This window comes from Blastomyces dermatitidis (genome assembly GCF_000003525.1).
Source record: "Blastomyces dermatitidis ER-3 genomic scaffold supercont1.11, whole genome shotgun sequence".
NCBI lineage: Eukaryota > Fungi > Ascomycota > Eurotiomycetes > Onygenales > Ajellomycetaceae > Blastomyces > Blastomyces dermatitidis.
Window position 1 is genome coordinate 864441 of NW_025544784.1, and position 17377 is coordinate 881817.

Here is a 17377-nt window from a genome sequence, read left to right on the forward strand (position 1 = left end):
AGTATTAACTAGATTAAAATCTACATCATCTCTCAGCTATCAATCTGATAGATAATGTGAATCCATACGGAGTACACTATTCTAATAATATTAATTCAGGCCAGATAAAATAGATTACATAAATTACACTAAAATATGTCAATACGGCTGATCTCTCATATTATCCAGTAGTTTTCGTGTATTTAATACGCTAATGTACAAGTTAAAATACGCTAATTGTATCCTCGCGGCCAGGGGATAACGGAGTAAACGTCAGACAACAAGCCAAGCCAGCTGATTAAGCAGGAGAGTTAACTTTAGTATATTGAGTGTAGTATAGTATGCACCGGTAGGCTGCAGCACCGCATGGGTCTAAATAAAGCTGCTTAAAATATGGCCAATATTCAACAATAGAAGAAAAATAAAATTGGAGAATACTTAAGGGAAAAGAACTAGAAGATGGTTTGATTGTTACTGCCAAGTTCATTCATTGTTTGTAAACTGAGTGGAATAGAACAGAATGAAGAGATTGATTGATCAATGTACAGTACATACATGATTCCAGAAGGTCCAGAAGACATGGACTGGAATGAGAGCTGATGACTCACTGAGATATAAACATGCACTATTTGTCTGTTTTGTCTCATTCCTCCTTGTTTCTTCTCATTCCTCTTGCTCTCAAGGCGCTTGATATTCTTTGCCATGGAATCTGCTAGAGATGCAGTAAACTTTTGCCAAAAACTTGAGAAAGGGGAGATCCCGACCCCTTAAGCTTTCGCCAGAAACGAAGATACTAGCTCTTCTTAATAGTGGCCTACCTAACGGAAACTCAAGAACTCGAGCACACAGGCAGAAAAAAGCACCTGCTGGACGCGAGATGCTCTTGCTTTGCGCGCTTGTATATTCCACTTCGGGTCTGCCAAAAATTGTATTTCCAAGATTCTATCAGGAGCTGACGGAATGGCCATAAAGAGTGTAGTTCTCAGAGCCAGTAATGAACCAGGCCTTCAAGCTTTGGAATGAATCAGGCTAACAAGTATTTCTACAACAAAGTTCCACTAGGTCAAATTATTGTCAAGGGGTCAAAGCAGCACTTCTTTCATGTAAGATCTCAAGTTCTCAATAGAGTCAACACAAAGAAAACATTAAGTATAAAATTAAGATCAAAATGTTATTAAGTTACTTGCAGTGAATTAAAATTTAAAATCTAATCTTTTTAATAAACAATTCAATACTAAGTATTAATATACAACTCATTTTCAAAGTCTGATAAATATAGATATACTTTTAAATCTCTTGAATATCTTGAAATCTTCTATACACTTTATAAAAACTTGATAGATTCTCAGTAGTACTCAGCTATTCTCATAATTCTGATACAGAATTATATCATATTACTTATTCTATTAATTTCACAAACTGAAACAGTACTGAAAAATAATTAAGTATAATTTATTTAGTATATTTAACTTTGATTATTCTTTTATATAATAAGTTTCATCTTTATCAGTATTATTTTAAAAGTTTATAGTTAGTAATCACTGATAATTAATATCTGAATACAGAAATAAATAATATTAGTCAGAGAATAAATATAAAAAATATTTAATATTTTAAAAATTAATAACAGTAGAACTTTATTAAGTTTTAAAAAAGTATTATATTAAATTATATTATTTTAAAAAATTATTATTAAATAATTATTTATATTACTTTTTAAATATTTAATTAATTTTAAATATTTAAAAATAGTATTAAATTAATTTAAATTAATTTATATAATTAATTTGAATAGAACTATTTAATAATACTTTTTTTTTAATAAATATATCTGTTAAAATAAAAATAAATTAATATATTATTAATTATAATTATATTTTAAATTTTATTATATTATAAATTTAATACAAGTTTATATAATACAAGTTTTAATTATATATTATATTATTATTATTATTAATATTATATTTAAAAAATAATTAATTATATTATAATATATTAATATACTGTAATTTAATTTTTATATTTAATTTTAATTTAATTTTAATAATCAGTCTATTTTTACTTTATCAATTTTATTGTTATTTTTAATATAATTAGAAATGATTAATAATATGTAAAATAAGTAGTTAACTAACTAGTTAAGTTAGTTAATTAATTAATTTAGTTAGTTAATTAAAATTTTTTATTTCTTTTAAATAACAATATTTTAATTTTAAAATGAAATAATATCACACAACTATTTCTTCTAGCTTTAATCTCTTTATTTCTCTGTTTTCATTGCTTTTATTGAAATTGCAGAGTTTATTTTTGAAGCTTGCACTATCTTTTTGACTTTGGCTCTGTATTCAGCACTTGTGCAAAGATAAAATGGTTATTGATCTCACAAGAGATTCCTCCGAGGATGAGCTTACTTATGATGTGAAACCAGTGAGTTTCCCCTTAGCAAAGTGCAATATTTTTATTAGTGAGGATTTTTTGGTAGATGTGCTCTAAAATTTCAGCATTTTGATTCTGATATCATCTCTCTTTCTGTTCTTCCTTCTGTTGGTCTTTCTCTTTTCTTCACGTTCCCAAACATTTGAACAAAACCGTGCTTTAGAGATATCTCTGTCTCAAGCCTCTGTCATGCCCATCTCAATGCCCATCCCGTTGTGTTGGCCATCACCGTCTTCTCTTGGTGTTGCTTGTTTGGATTTTAGATCACACTAACTGATTTAGGCAATCCCAACCTCACACCTGCAACGAGATGAAGGGCTCATCTTGCTGCAGCAGTTCACGCGCCCGAAATCACAGCCGGGAAGCAGTTCAAGTGGAATATCATCGTCGAACGATAGAAAGAGCAAAGCGTCCACGGACGGCGCGGTATCGACCAACGAACCATCACTAAATTTCGCGATTGTCGTGCCCTCCGTCTCTGGTAGCGACACAAGCAACAAAAAGCGACGGTTGAGCTGGGAAAACGACTGTAGCTCGCGGGTGAATGGATATTCTAGTTTCCCAAGCCATCATGGCCTGTCACCATTTTACTCAGTGGAAGGGAGCAGCAAAGGACAATCCTACCAGCCCAAGCACGGGGTAGATCGGCCCAGTATTCAAATTAAACAGCCAGCAGTGCGCTATCGTCCCTGTCGAGCCAATAACGATGAGAATCTCCTATCACTCTACGCGAAAAAGTTACGGAAGATCAAGGGACCTGCTGTGACTCTAAATATAAAGGCTTCAGACACTTCCAAACTTGATTTCAACTTTGAGTTCATCAATGAATACAAGCTTCAGCATGGGGTTGTGCGTGTTGACGCAGATTTCCATGCAGGCTGTCGATGTGAAAGAAAGTGTGATTTGCACAACTGCGACCATCTCTCATATGAGGTAGACTCTGAAGATCGCATTGTTCCCTATCAGATGGGCCGGGGTGGAAAGATTGTCCTCAGACAAGATTTCCTTAAAAGGAGGGCTATGATATATGAATGCTCCCTACTTTGTTCTTGCATGCCAGGTTGTTGGAACCAGGTTGTTCAAAAAGGGCGGACTGTTAAACTGGAAATATTCTGCACAACAAATCGTGGTTTTGGTGAGTGAACCTCGCATGCGTCTCTGTTTTATCTATAGTACCGATGAATACTCATATCTCTTTCCCACAGGCCTACGCTCTCCAGAAAGCATACAAGCAGGACAATATATCGATAGGTATCTGGGCGAAGTAATCACCACAAAGGAAGCTGATGCCCGCGAAGCTGCGACTCCAGGACATGCAGCGAGCTATTTATTTCAGCTCGACTTCTTTTCCCAGGATGACGACTACTACGTAGTTGACGGAAGAAAGTATGGGTCTATAACTCGCTTTATGAACCATTCTTGCAACCCTAATTGCAAAATGTTCCCCGTTTCCCAATATGACGCAGAGCTAAAGATCTTCGACATGGCCTTCTTTGCTATTAAGGATATCCCCGCGGGAACCGAACTTAGCTTCGACTACTGCCCCAATTACAATATGGAAAGTTCTAAGCAGAGCGACCCTCAGGATGTCCCGTGCCTGTGCGGAGAGCCGAATTGCCGTCGTAAATTATGGCCTAACCAACGGAAGACAATGCAGCCAGAAGTTGACTGAGATTTTTTCGTGTGCCTGGCGTTTTCCCCCCAAAGAGCGGGCTTGTATTATGTGCACTATGGTACCCGCGCTCTTTTCCCTTTAGACCATGCTATGTTGACTATCAGTTGAAAAATACACTCTTTTCTTAGGCAAGGGCGCTCAGCTGGCTTCGGACTAGTTTTGTCGATTCTTCTGGTGTTTTTTGTTTCTTTCTACCTTTCTATTCTTTTCCGCTGTGTCTCAAATACCCCAGTTCCCAGTTTTTCAGCTTGCAGCTTTCTGTATTTCTTGAACGATCTGGATTTTCTTTCTTCCCCTTTTGTTAGCTATTCTGCAGGAACTTTGTATCAATTGAAGTTTTAAACTGCGAACGCGACTGCGGCATTGAATTTCGGTGCTACTTCTGCTTCAATTCTCTGAATCTTTGATGTCCTTTTGCCTGGTTTTCCGACAATGCTGCATATGATATGGAAGATGGTTGTCCTTCTGTTTTTCCCCCTTCTTTAGTGTCCTTAAGATAGTAGAAGAACCAGCTCATTTAGCTATCTAGCTATTTAGATTTTGCCCTATTTCATTAATGAAGTGGAACACATGTGGAAGTTCCAGCCTTCGTTCCCACCTTTGCTGCACGCATCTATTTTTGCATCATTAGGGTTTACTGAATAGACGGTATAGAATGTGTAAAATAAATATCTGAGAAACATAGTAGTTAAGAGGCTGAATCGCTTCATATCTATCAACACCCCACCCTCTCTCAGACTCACACTATATCTTAAGTGAGTGATCGATTTTTTTAATGATGTGAAAGAGAAACTCAATCTCGTAAGTAGAGAGAGAGAGAGAGGCTTGCTGTGAGACAAGTTCTTCTCTTTTCCCTGACAGATATCTACACACAATGAGAGATTTGACATTTTTTTTTTTTTAAAAAATAAAAAAAATTGAACTTAATTCAGTTTAAATTTGTATAGCCTTGACTGTAGAACACTGAGCAAAAGAGCTCAATCACCACCTGTCTTTACTGATAGTTTAGGGGTTGGACGACTATTCCATATATAAAACATAGCATAGCAATTCCAGATGACGTTCATGCATATTTGTAAAAGAAGTAAAAACCATCCACTTTCTTGTCTCATCTACTCTATTAAAAATAAATATAAGTATAAATACAGAGGTATAACAAAAACTATCTATTGGAAATGAAATAACTTTCCAGCCATCCACACAAACATCCCATCAATAATCAAAAAAACGCACACCTCAATAATTCGCATAAGATAGGCGAAGAAAAACAAGGTTATCGGATATAGAGTGTGGGAGAAAAGAAACACAAAAAATAAATAAATAAATAAACGGTAAAATCAGAAGCTGCGATAACACATACCTGTTAACCTCATACATTGTTAACATAGAAAGGGAAAAAAAAAAGAAACAACTATATCGGAGAGACAAAACATGAAAACAAAAGGCCGTTGGTGTTATATACGTATACGGCGTGGCGTCATCAATCTCGTTCCCTGGCTTCTCATATAACTTACTTGCTACCTCTTGCACAGGGGTCTCGTCTTGGTTGGGAAGAGGCTGTGTCAGACGCAGGGGAGAATGATGGGAATCGGTATGAATATTGGGCCAATAAGATGGAAAATATAAGCAATAACGAATACGCTTCCTAGTGAGTTCGCTCATAACGTGGCTCTTTCTGGAATTTTGTGGCAGGTGCAGGCGCCATGACAGTGGAGATGGAAAAAGGAGTCGTTTGTCTGCTTCTTTGGATATAAGCCTGGATGGAGGTTAGACTCTGGAGAGGAGGGGAGAGGAGGCATCGCGCACGAATAGTCCGTACTCTGGGAAACCCATGGTGGACTCAAATTTCAGAACTCATGTGCCGTCTTGTCTCATGGTTCGAGGTCGATTGATTGAGCGTACTGGGAGCTCCGCTGCGACCCTCTCTTTCTCTAAGCTGATCCCTCCATGACCTCGAAAATCCCACCCATAACAAACCGCGGCTTACTCCCTATCCGCAACGAATCGAGATGATGTATATCACCGACCTGCTCGAACTCAAACAGCAGCCCCATACTGCTACTATTCATATTCATATTCATATTAATGGTGGCATCCACATCCCCAACGGCCAATGGCACCGGGATAGGATCCACTGGCCGCGGCTCCATAAGCCCCAACCCAATCTTCTCAACAGAGTCCTCACAACACCGGTAACGTTCCTCACTCAGCGCCAGATCCACAGCAGACAAACGACGACGCAGAAGTAGAGATGACAGGCGCAGCGATGAGGTTGCAGAGCGCATTGTGAGCGGGCTGCCACTACGGCTGCGGCTGCACATACGGCTCATGGATGTTGAGAAATGGTGCCGCCGGCTTCTGCTTGTGGGACTAGAGTCTGGAGAAGAGGAGAGAGGGCTGCTCGTAGTCGATCTGCTCCTTGCATAGTGGAACGGGTTTCGCAGCGGTATTGGTGGTGGTTGTGTATAATTCGTCCATGGCGAAGGGAGCAGTTCACTAGTCTCGGTGATGCCATCCATTTTCGAAATATAAGGCGGATGAAATCTGCTTTGTGCCGGATATCGAGTGTCGTAGCTCTCTATATGCTGTTGCTAATATTGTAGCTCGGGACTGCTGCAAAATGGTCACAGCCTTTATACAGGTTGTCGAAGAGGATTTTCGACCGCTGTAGGACGGCGTAAACCAATAAATAGAGCGTAGCCTCCAAGATGTTATTTGAGAATGAAATGGCTGCAAGTCTGTGGCGGGCCGGAGAGTAGCGGGGGTCCCCTTTTTTTTTCCTTGACCCTCGAGCGGAATCTATCAGGTCGACCGGATAGAATGGCAGGACAGAAATAGAACTGAGTATAAATACAACTGAATTGGGAGCAGAAGCGAACGAACAGGCCAGAGAAACAATTGACTGGCCCAGAAAAGAGCGGCAAGAGATACTTAGAGATACTTGAGCCACCTAGCGGAACATCTTGCTCTGTCTGGTGTGATAGAAGTCAAAAATCAGTATGAATGATTGAAGGCACATAAATGATAAATGAATGGGAGTGCTGATAGCCACGAAGCACGACAACTGACAGCAGCAAGGCCAAAGACAACACCACCTGAGGAGGACAAGTGTAGACGAAAAGATGAGGCCGGGGACGGGCTGTCTTAAGTCACAAAAGAGAGTAGAGAAAAAAGCAAAACGGAGCAGGTGGGAGAGTGTTGTTGTTGTTGTAGTTGGGTAGTTTAACGTAGATAGATCTGACACATACGAGACAACAGAAACAGATGGCGTGGCAGGACCCAAAAGTCAAAATACCTAGTTAGTTACTTACTGTGTCCGTTTGCTGGTCAAACTCAAGACCTGTTATAAATATCCAAGGCAAATGCTTATTTCTATAGTAGTTAACTAGTTACTAGCTCTGAAATCCTATAATCTTGCTGCTTGCTGTCTGCATTGGAATTATTGAAAAGTTTATGCACTCGATTCATTGCCTGCCCTGATCAGGCATCTGCAGGAACCCAGCTTCACAATTAACAAGGAAAAAAAGAAAAAATGGGGTAGAAAGCTTTTTAACTTAACCTGTTTCTCATCTCGCGCGCCACTAAGGAGCTTCCGCAGTTCTGATACAGCGCTCTGTTTGAGATGGATGGGAAGCTTCGGGCTAGCATGGCCCCCAGCCTCTTCTCTCCCTACTTGTCTCATCAAGGCGATCCGAGCGATGTTGGAGTGAGTGAGTGTGGATGGTTAAAAAGAAAAAAATATAAGAATTAGGGCATGGCATGGTATTTATCCCCTGGCTAGTTCTGCATGCTTATAAGTTAGAAGCTACATACATACATACAATCCCGCAGCATGTAGATAAAAATTCAGGGACGAAAAGTTAGATGGATTGATTATCAATATTTTTATATTTTTGCTATTTATTATTTTTTAGTATTTTAAAACTCTTATTCCCCCTTTTTCAAGAGTATCACCCCTGAAAGGGCAGATATTTCATTTACTCAAACAGAAGTATTTAAATGTATGATCTCCATGAGACTACTGTAATGTAATGTGGCACAGAAGAAGGAAATACTTGTATGATTTCCAAGCATATATACAGCAAAAGAAAATATGAATGAATTGAACTTTGGCTCATTTTTGATACCGACACACTCTGGAAATGGCTGACTGAGTGACTTGACTAACAAACTCCTCAACACTGTTACAGATGGCTGTTTCAGGCAGGGGGTAGATGGAGATCATACACATCTCAGAGAGGTGGTTTTTATCAATATGAATATATTAATACAACAGGAGTGGATGTATGCATGCTTATTTATTTTGCCCAGCAGCTATCTTTCTCTTTGATGCAACTCTGAATTAGAAGCATGATTTACTACCACTCATGCATTCTAAATTCTAACTATGCAGACATGATAAAGACAGGAAGTGCCTACACATACACCACATCTCCATAATGCTGCCTTTTTACTTTCTAAAATAAAATACCAAAGCCATTCCTCTATGCTATAAAGACACAACAGGGAAATTATACGAGATGAATGTATTCTTCCATCCGCCTGCCATAAACATGCAAGCATGTAACTGGATGTAAGTGCAATGTAAATGCAAATTAATTATAAATTAAATATTGACAGTTCAAAACCCACTTGCAGAACATATCCAAGAAAGGCCATCACTTCCTTTCCCCTCTGTCTTTCAAAAATCCTGATGTAAACAAAAGGAAAGCGCAATGAGCAAAGCTATAATAAGTATAAAGGGGAAGCGGTACTAAAGTAATAAATAAACAAGGAGATGAAAGACGGAGCAAAAAAAGAAAAAAAAAAAAAAGGGGGGGGGGAAGAGGGGGAGGAAATAAGTAAAAATATACAAATAAAGAACAAGAAAAGGAGAACAAAAATGAGAAGGCCAAAACTATCAAGCAACCGAGACACCGAAATCAAAAAATCAAAAAATCAAAAAAAAAAAAAAAAAACACAAAACATGAAAATCCAGCATCCTTCCTTGGCTGCATGCGCATAATTACGTCCTTTCTCAAAAGCCACTTTTTCGTTCCTTTGAAATCTAGAAAACGTTACTAGAACCAATAGCAAAGACAAAAAAAAAGAGGGTAAAGAGAATAGGATGCAAATCAAGGCGAGGCCCGGTCACATCAACTGACATCACCCATATCTAAAATCCAAAATTCGTTTCGACGACAGCTGCCGGCCCAGCCCTTTCTCCAACTTGTCATGTGTATCGTTATTCTGTATGTGTTCCCTAATAAAAAATCGTGTTTGTATACATGTATATGGTGGTATCTCGGTATCTCTGTAGGAGCATTGTTGTCTTATCAAACTCTGCTGGAGAAAATTCTAGAGGAAAAGGAGACGGAAAAAAAAAAGGGGGGCGAACAAAGGAAAATGCATAGAAATGGTATTGTGTGTATAAGGTGTATATATATGTGGGTGCAAGGAAGGGAACGAAATGAGATACGGCAAAGGGAAAGAAAAATGAGGTCAGAAAGCATGATGGATCATGACTAGGATCTTAATAGGTCCAAGTAGATTATGGGGAAATGAAGAAAAATGGTGGAGGACTTTTTTTCTTCGGCGATTTATTCCCGCCCTTGCGGCCGACGCATCGTGAAGCTTCGCCGGATACTTTCGCCCCACGCAGAATTGTCCAGTGACTCCATCACCCCTTGCACGCTGACGGAGCTATCATCGGGTCGATGATTTGTAATATCATCCGGACTAGGTGGGGTGGAACCGTATAGCGCGCGGCTTTGGCGCGGAGACAGCGAGGGGCTTCGACTCACCCACTCATTACCACGTGTTGGAGAGCCTGTGCCTCTTAACATTGGCGAGACATTTGTGTCGATAGAAGGTGGACTGCGCATGTGTCCGCGACCATCCGAACCGCCGGAGGAGCGACTTCGTGCGTCTGGCGAGAGCATGGGAGAAGGGAAGGTTGGATCTGAAAGCTGCGAGTGGCTGCGTTGGCGTTGTTGCTGTTGTTCTTGCTGTTGTTCTTGCTGTTGTTCTTGCTGTTGTTGCTGCAGTTGCTCCTCGTGCTCGCCATCTTCGACGAAGATTTCTGGAACGGCGAATTGTGGTACGGAGACTAGGCGAGAGTCATGATGGGGTTCGAAGCGGCGGCGGAATTTTCGGGACCAGTACAATGTGTCGAAAAACCCAATTACTACACTTCGTCTAACGGCTTCCTCCACGCGCTGCAGACGAGCTCGACGACGGAGGAATTCTTCGAGTCTATAAAGGGAAAGAGATATATGTTAGAAAGTACTATATTTAAGACTCATAGATCAGGGAAGGTGACTTACCTCAAACTCTTACTATCAGTGATCACGTTGTAGTGAGCAAGAATCATGAGGCAAGAAGTAAAGGAAATGCCTTTTTCAGGGTCTGCCGAGACGAGAACTTCTTCATAGAAGGCATTCATTCGAGCGCGTTTTCTGCGGATTTGCTGGACGGGGATGCGATCAATCCTTCGTCTCAACTTGTCCAAGTCGATTCCATCGACAGCTCGAACATATGGCGCTTGATTCGATTCCCTGCGATGGACTTTGCAGTCTTCCACAATGCGGCCAACTGTAAAGTCACCGTCATAGATGCGCATTTCAAATATGCCGGACAGTTCCTACAATTTTGTTAGAACAGGGGCGGGTAAGTAATGTGTACCTGGCTTGACTTACCCCTAATAGCCTTGGAAATGCTTCCTTGGAGATATATCCAGTTCCATCAGGATCGTAGGTAGCCCAGGCCTGTTTAAAGCGCCTGATCTCCTCTCTGCTGATCGCATACAGCCCGCTGCTTCGTTGATAGACATAGGAAAAACTCTCGAAAATGAGCGACACGAAGAGAGATACAAAAATGTACATGCTAACGATATTCCAGGAGATAAACAGGGTACGAGCCCAACCAGCACTGCCGCAGTCGCTCTCGAAGAATTGACCATCAGCTGTGCAGTAAGGTGGTACCATCGTGGCAAAGTCTTCCATTACTTCGTTCCAACCCTCTCCAACACTTGTGCGGAAAAGAAGAATAAGGGCCCTCGGTACGTCTCGGAAATTGATACTGCCAGTTTCCCCTTCTCCAAACTTTGTAAGGCCAAATATCTGGGTGAGGGCAATTGCGTAGACCAGGAAAAGAACGAACCAAGTCGCCAGAAGGTTGCCAATAGCCGTCAGACTAGCAGCAGCAGTTTTGAATAACTGATCGAGCTGGTTGTTCCGAGGTATCATCAGCAAAGCTATAGAGACAAGAAATAGTTTATGGAGCCGTGTGAAGACGATATTCTCGTATCGGACCACCGAGAGCATTGTCGTGACGAAAGTACCAGATACCGAGATGATCGAGTATAGATCCCAAGAACTTCTGCTGAATCGCTGCCAGGTTAAGCCGACAACACGAATGAAAATGTTGGCGATATAGAACATTGTGAAAATCAAGAATAGAATATCTGTAACATATATGAGCGGGCGGCTCCTGAGTGATACTGCGGAAAGGAAGGGAAGCCTTACCTCGAGTTCTGTCCCACCAGACAGATTCAGGATAGAACTCAAGAACCAGGAGAAGTAGATGGCATAACAGAAGTCCAGTAATAAACCTTGACCAGCGTCCATGCTTTTTGACCGCAATTTTGTAACACCACGATTTGATTTTACTGCTATCCTTGTCAATGGATCGCTTGGAGGGGGATATTTGTCGTAGATGTTTGCGTAGTTCGAGCCAAGACCGTTGCTCTGCGGTCAAAAATGCCACCCCTGTCTGTTCAGTGTAGTTTCGCATAAAGACTGAAACAAACAGTGTCAGCACGAAGACGGCGCCGAGCAAGTTGAACACGACAAAGAAGAGTCCATTTTCTTGAGATGCGAGGGGCACAGGTTGTTGATTTACTCCAGTTATTGCCATCGCCTCCCATAGGACACCCGTCCAGCCTTCCTGGGACACAATTTGGAAAAGAATGAAGAGTGATTCGCCGAAGTTGTCGAAGCTGAAATACGGATTCGAAACTACCCGTGGTGCAAGAACATCCCATGCATATGGGGAGCTCATATATTCACCAACACAGTGGTCTAGTGAGCTGTACCCAAAGTCATCATCGTTACATGATTTGAACTGTCCGTTAAAAAGATTCAAGCCGTAGATGGCGAATGGGACGAGGAAACTCATTGAGACGAATGCCGCCTACAAACCCTTCTATAAGCATCGAACCAAATAAGAAAGAAAACGTAGGAGTGGAAAATGTGTAACTTACAGAAATAACCTTCCACCCACCCAATATAATCACAGCATGGAACGTTTCTCTCGCGCTGTCACTGACATTTAGCAACCTCAAAGCTCGCAGAGCTTTGAACGCACCCACAACACGCGATGTAGCAGTAGCGTTAAATATTGCCGATACGACATTAATCCAAAGCGTAATCAGCACGATTCCATCAATGAAGCCCCAAGAGCCTCGAAAGTAAGCATTTGGCGTCCAAAAGAAGCCATCTGCAATAACTTTGATCACTGCCTCGATCGTGAAAATAATTGCAAAAGCCAGATCCGTCCAAACGAACCAGTTACTGAGACCAGGTTTATGGGTTTGGAGGTAATTGCGCTGATAAAGGGGCGTGGCAATGCAAGCAAGCAAGACCATAGCGACAATCGCGGCATAAATGAACGCTGAAAATGTATACCATACTGGCTTGTATGGATCTATTCCTTCGATACGACTGCTCCCTCGACCCGGTCCAACGATGCGCTGGCAGAATCGTCGTAGTGGATTCGTGGGCTTGAAGATATACAATGATACATTATAATTAGGATATTTTTGGAGATATTGGCGTTGAGCTCGCTTCCGCTGTTCGGACGCAGAAAGAACTTCCTTAGCCATCGCAGTTGGATCCGAATCGTCATAAACTTTGGAAAACTTCAGTTTTGAATAAAAGGGATTAGGCTCTCGGTTCATAATTCGGTTTTTAAATGAGCTGAAAAAGTTCGTAACGCCGTTTTTATGTTCAGGATGACCGGGTTGAATTTCCGTTGGTTGGATGTCTGCAGGTGGTGATCGTGGTTGCTCATCGAGAAACTCGTTTACGACAGCATCCTTCAGTAACATTTCAAGCGCCGCAGGCCCATGATCGAGCGGGTCTCGGAATCGAGAATTGCGACCAAGTCTGAATATAGTTGACAGCGAAAGATTGCCCTGAGAAGACCCACTAAGCTGCTTCTGCTGTAGAAACGCCTTCACCTGCTGAATTCGCTTCTCATCCTCAGACACATCGAAACTCTCCTGGATGACAGCAATGAACATGTTTAAGACCACAAAGTTAGCCAGAATGAACCACATGATGACGAATATTGCCGAGATCCAAGCTGTATTCCACGGATAGGTAGATTCGACCGCCGAATATAATATAGCCGTCCAGTTCTCGCTGGAGAGTATTTGATACATTCCTAGAAACGAGTTGTAGATGTCGAAAAAAGTAATTTGAATCTCGTTGCCTCCTATATCCTCTGAAGGTATCTGGCCCCGAAATAACTGAACGGCGAATATTGACGCCAAAAAGGTAATGAGAAACACGAATATGATGAGATTGAGTAAACCAACTACGTTTTTGAAAACCGTCTTGATCAAATCGCTCATCACGGAAAATGCAAGAACGATGCGATATATACGCAATACCTGGAATATTGATAGCGCAGCATACGTGCGGCCGGAATAGCGTATTGGCGGTATTATAATGATGCAGGTAATTATCGCGAGCGCCAAATCGACCCAGTTACGGGCACCTTTAAAGAAGTTCCTCCAGTCTGACGCAAATCGTAGGAATATTTCAGCGGCAAGAATAATGGTGACGAGTATTTCCGTCCTGTCGATAAGTTTTCGCCGGTGAGGCCCCATGGAAGAGCTCCTGAGACCCTGAACCACAAGACCGAAGGTAATCACAGCAATCCATAGCCAGTATGTTCGATCGTATAAAAGTTTCAGTCCACGTAGTTTGCGAGGAGTATCGTCCTCGAACTCTCTCTCGTCTATATGCTCGCTGGTAAACGCGCTGCGCTTGCTTTCTTCCCGAATAACTTGGAATGACGAGGTGATGACAGCAACTAACAAGTTGACAAGCCACAAACTCAGGACTATGAATCCGAAGACGAAAAACAAAGCAGCGGCAAGGTAGTCAGTGTCGGTCATATAGTAAAGGATGTCGGTAAAAGTGTTCGAGCTCATTACTACGAAAACGAGCTGCAGGGAATGAGCAACATCGTCAAAGCTGATAGTTCCACCATATGGATTGCTGCCTTGTACACAGAGAGAGCCCTCAGGGCAGAGGTAACCCTTCGGGGCGGCCGCGCCGGCTGTCCCATCAGGCAAAACCCAAGGCTTGCTCGCACCAGTGCCAAGCTCACGATACCCTCCACAGAATTGGACGTTATCGGGCGCAGCATTCAGTGTGAAGTTGCTTTGGTTCTCAGGATCAACCCAGACGCAAGTCCGGCGCATGCTGGACTTGAAGCTTTGGACGCCGACAATGGCAAACAGGAGCCAGAAAAAGCTAATGAGAAAAGCAACATGGACGAGTAGAGGGGCGGCTTTTTTCAAACTTCGGAAGATGACCTAGAAATTTTAAATAGAACATGAGCTGAGGCCGTAGTTTGTATATATAATAAAACACATTTGAAAGATGTAAAACCTACGGAAGTACCACTGGTGAGACCCAAAAGCCTCAAAATGCGAAGGCAGCTCAGCATTCGAAATACGTAAAGATGGTGTTGCGACTCGAGAGATAGGTTTGATAACACAAACGATATCCAATATGATACAACAGCAAGGAAATCTATCCTGGTGAAGGAATGACGGAAAAACGCACGCCGCGCAAGACGATATCGCTGCAGGGAACTAGAATGCCCGGATCGGTCTGCGGTATTTTGAGCACCCGTGAACGACCTTAGTACGGATATTTGAGGTTCGGTCGGGTTGCCGGATTTCCTTGTGGATAACCCTCGCTGTGGCATCAAGAGATCCTTCCCTTTTGCGACCAAAGCTTTTCTTAAACCCAACGATCGATCCAAAGTACTATATTCATCGGCGTTGAACATAAGTCCAGATACAATGATCCTCGCGCTGATCTCGAGTGTATATATGAGAAAAAGAACGAGGAACGCGTAGTCGAAAGCAGGAGTGCCCCAACGACTCCCCCGTTCGCCTTTGTATACCGAAGATTCAATAGCTAGAAGTATGGTCTGGATGATAATGAGGATGAGAATTATCGGTTCTACCGCAGGGTGGATGAGGATTTCCAGCAACCCTCTCCGCAGTTTACTGTTCGGAGAAAAGATACCCAACGAATTGCCCTTGAGCGGGTTTTCCTCCGTTTGGTAGGCATCTGGGTCTCGCAGTTTAGAGAAAAGCGACGGGCGCTTTTCTGGTGGGTAACCATCGTCTAAACCCGGCGTTGATATGTCATGAGCATACTCTGTCATTGCGGGTAGTGACGGTGGAGCTTCAAGGCGAGCCTGCTTAAGCGACGATTTGTGCCGAAGCGTCTGGTCCACAATCTCCGGTTCATTACTGATATTAACCACACGCTGCGACATCATTCTCATCATCGAGCCAGCTCTTGACAACGCAGAATTGGGAGCTGGCGCAAGCTGCCGCGACCGGCGACCTGGTCGATTCCGACCGCCGGAGCCACTCCGCATCCTACTATTCCCTTCTTCCGAGTGTGGTAGGTCATCGACTAGATGCGGCCCAACGGCCGTCCGCTCGCTTGCGAAATGCACGCTCGGCCTGTCATGTCGCTGGCCATGTGAAATGGAGGCACCATCAATGGGTTGTTGATACCTCCGGTCCGTAAGAGGCGTTGTGTCATTTTCGTTCGTATCAATAGGCGACATGTAATTTTCCTCGTCAATGGGGGTCTGGCTGCCCATATAGGGGAACGGAGTCGAGTCATCGGAGTGCCTCACATGTGCTTGGTAAGAGCGCTGTGGACCTGAATCCCGACCCGAGAAATGTATCGTTGCTGGTCCATCAAAGCTCAATCCAACAGAGCCTATAGCTTCCTGAAAACTGTGATGGGCGCCAGCAGAGAACTCTTGGCCTCCATCGGCAAGGGATATGGGGGAATTATGGTGCAGATGATCGCTGGACAAATTGACCGTATGAAAAGTATCCATCCCACTCCGCTCGCGCGGACTTGGGGAATCCTCCGCTATCCGTTCATATCTCCTCCCAATACCCCTGCGCCCTATTATCGACGTTCTCCGGACAGGAAATCCCTCGCGACCTGCAGTGCTGCTGCTGCTGCTAGTTCTTCTGCGTCGCCGGTCTGGTACACCTGCTGTCGCAATATCCGGAGGTCTTGAGAGGTCTTGCAAGGGGATCGACTGGTCAACGGGAGAAGGCCCGGGTCCATAATTCCGCGGGTCGTAGCCGTTGTCGTTGTTATTGTTGTCGTTGTTGTTGTTGTTGTTCGGCGACGCCATGCTGATTGGCGTTGGCTATCGGAAGGCGGACATCTCAAAATGCAAACGACGCAACAACATAGAAGACCCCAATAAACAGCTCAATCTGGATATATATACTGTCGCAGTGTGCCGCCACTGCCTCTGCGCGCAAAATGAGCAGAAACGCAAGTTGTTCCGTTCACGAAAAGCAACGCTCGAGCACAGTTATGTGGGGGAGGGACGATATCAACCAACGTGGTATCTATTAGTGGGCGTGTCTATCGGCGGCTTGTATCTTGCGGCGAGGAGGAGGAGGAGGAGCGGTACTCTTGTTCCTAATTAACGGCACGATAGAATTCTCATTGACGTATTATTCGTTTAGTCTTGCCTCATGATATTCTCCTGGATTGTCGTCTGTTGGCAGCTCCGTGAGAATGGGGCCGGCGAGTTTATGAGGGTTCAGGTCCAAGGTCCATGCAATAATACGGTACCTCTGTAATAATTCATACACAGCTGAACGAACAAGTTGGCGCGGAGCTCCGAGACCGCATTACAGCGTATCCACAGTAATATAAGTGTCAAGCGCAAGCCAGGGGTAACAACAATAATGTATCTCGAATACGGCGTCACAAGCTTCTTGCTGGACTCTGCAGCGCCAAGGTTAACTGGTGTGGTTCAACTGTTGGGCTGGCATACGCAGTAGTGCAAATATTCGCAGTTTCTCGGGCTAGACAGACATGGCAGATCTGACTGTGGCTTTACACAACTCCTGAAGGCTGTACTCCGTAGCGGCGCTGACGGGCCGTCTAGCGGGAAACGGGGATCCACGTAATATTCTTGTAGTTTATCCATGGTTCTCATTAG

General features: G+C 43.0%; 3 protein-coding genes across 6 annotated transcripts; 1 reads left to right on the forward strand and 2 right to left on the reverse strand.

Annotated features, from left to right (window-relative positions):
* Nucleotides 1–2176: 2176 nt before the first annotated feature.
* Nucleotides 2177–4846, forward strand: BDCG_08425 (histone-lysine n-methyltransferase). The gene is made up of 3 exons (XM_045424201.1): nt 2177–2409; nt 2701–3553; nt 3624–4846. The coding sequence occupies exons 1-3, from the start codon at nt 2350–2352 to the stop codon at nt 4088–4090; spliced, it is 1380 nt and encodes a 459-aa protein (XP_045272970.1). The 5' UTR covers nt 2177–2349; the 3' UTR covers nt 4091–4846.
* A 117-nt stretch (nt 4847–4963) lies between these two features.
* Nucleotides 4964–7802, reverse strand: BDCG_08426. Of its 4 annotated transcripts, none has more exons than XM_045424203.1 (2): nt 5913–7802; nt 4964–5849 (listed from the first exon to the last, which is right to left on the reverse strand). In XM_045424203.1, the coding sequence occupies exon 1, from the start codon at nt 6610–6612 to the stop codon at nt 6025–6027; it is 588 nt and encodes a 195-aa protein (XP_045282548.1). In that variant the 5' UTR covers nt 6613–7802; the 3' UTR covers nt 4964–5849; nt 5913–6024. The 4 variants fall into 4 exon arrangements, with proteins under 4 accessions (XP_045282548.1, XP_045272971.1, XP_045282550.1 ...); XM_045424205.1 differs by having other exon boundaries at nt 5062–7065; nt 7405–7639; XM_045424204.1 differs by having other exon boundaries at nt 5062–7065; nt 7163–7639.
* Nucleotides 7803–9027: 1225 nt separating this feature from the next.
* BDCG_08427 (calcium channel subunit Cch1) lies at nt 9028–17294 on the reverse strand. Its single transcript, XM_045424206.1, has 6 exons — nt 14762–17294; nt 12336–14681; nt 11599–12265; nt 10771–11537; nt 10399–10715; nt 9028–10327 (listed from the first exon to the last, which is right to left on the reverse strand). Exons 1-6 carry the CDS (start codon nt 16550–16552, stop codon nt 9673–9675), a joined length of 6543 nt encoding a protein of 2180 aa, XP_045272972.1. The 5' UTR covers nt 16553–17294; the 3' UTR covers nt 9028–9672.
* Nucleotides 17295–17377: the final 83 nt, after the last annotated feature.

Bases quoted from the DNA above. Each gene is read 5' to 3' on its own strand.
- BDCG_08425 (XM_045424201.1), top strand. From the start codon at position 2,350: ATGGTTATTGATCTCACAAGAGATTCCTCCGAGGATGAGCTTACTTAT. The intron at 2,410-2,700 runs GTGAGTTTCCCC...TAACTGATTTAG, and splicing joins TTACTTATGATGTGAAACCA to GCAATCCCAACCTCACACCT. The intron at 3,554-3,623 runs GTGAGTGAACCT...TCTTTCCCACAG, and splicing joins CACAACAAATCGTGGTTTTG to GCCTACGCTCTCCAGAAAGC.
- BDCG_08426 (XM_045424203.1), bottom strand. From the start codon at position 6,612: ATGGATGGCATCACCGAGACTAGTGAACTGCTCCCTTCGCCATGGACG.
- BDCG_08427 (XM_045424206.1), bottom strand. From the start codon at position 16,552: ATGGCGTCGCCGAACAACAACAACAACAACGACAACAATAACAACGAC. The intron at 11,538-11,598 runs GTAAGGCTTCCC...TATATGTTACAG, and splicing joins CTGGTGGGACAGAACTCGAG to ATATTCTATTCTTGATTTTC. The intron at 10,716-10,770 runs GTAAGTCAAGCC...ACAAAATTGTAG, and splicing joins CATTTCCAAGGCTATTAGGG to GAACTGTCCGGCATATTTGA.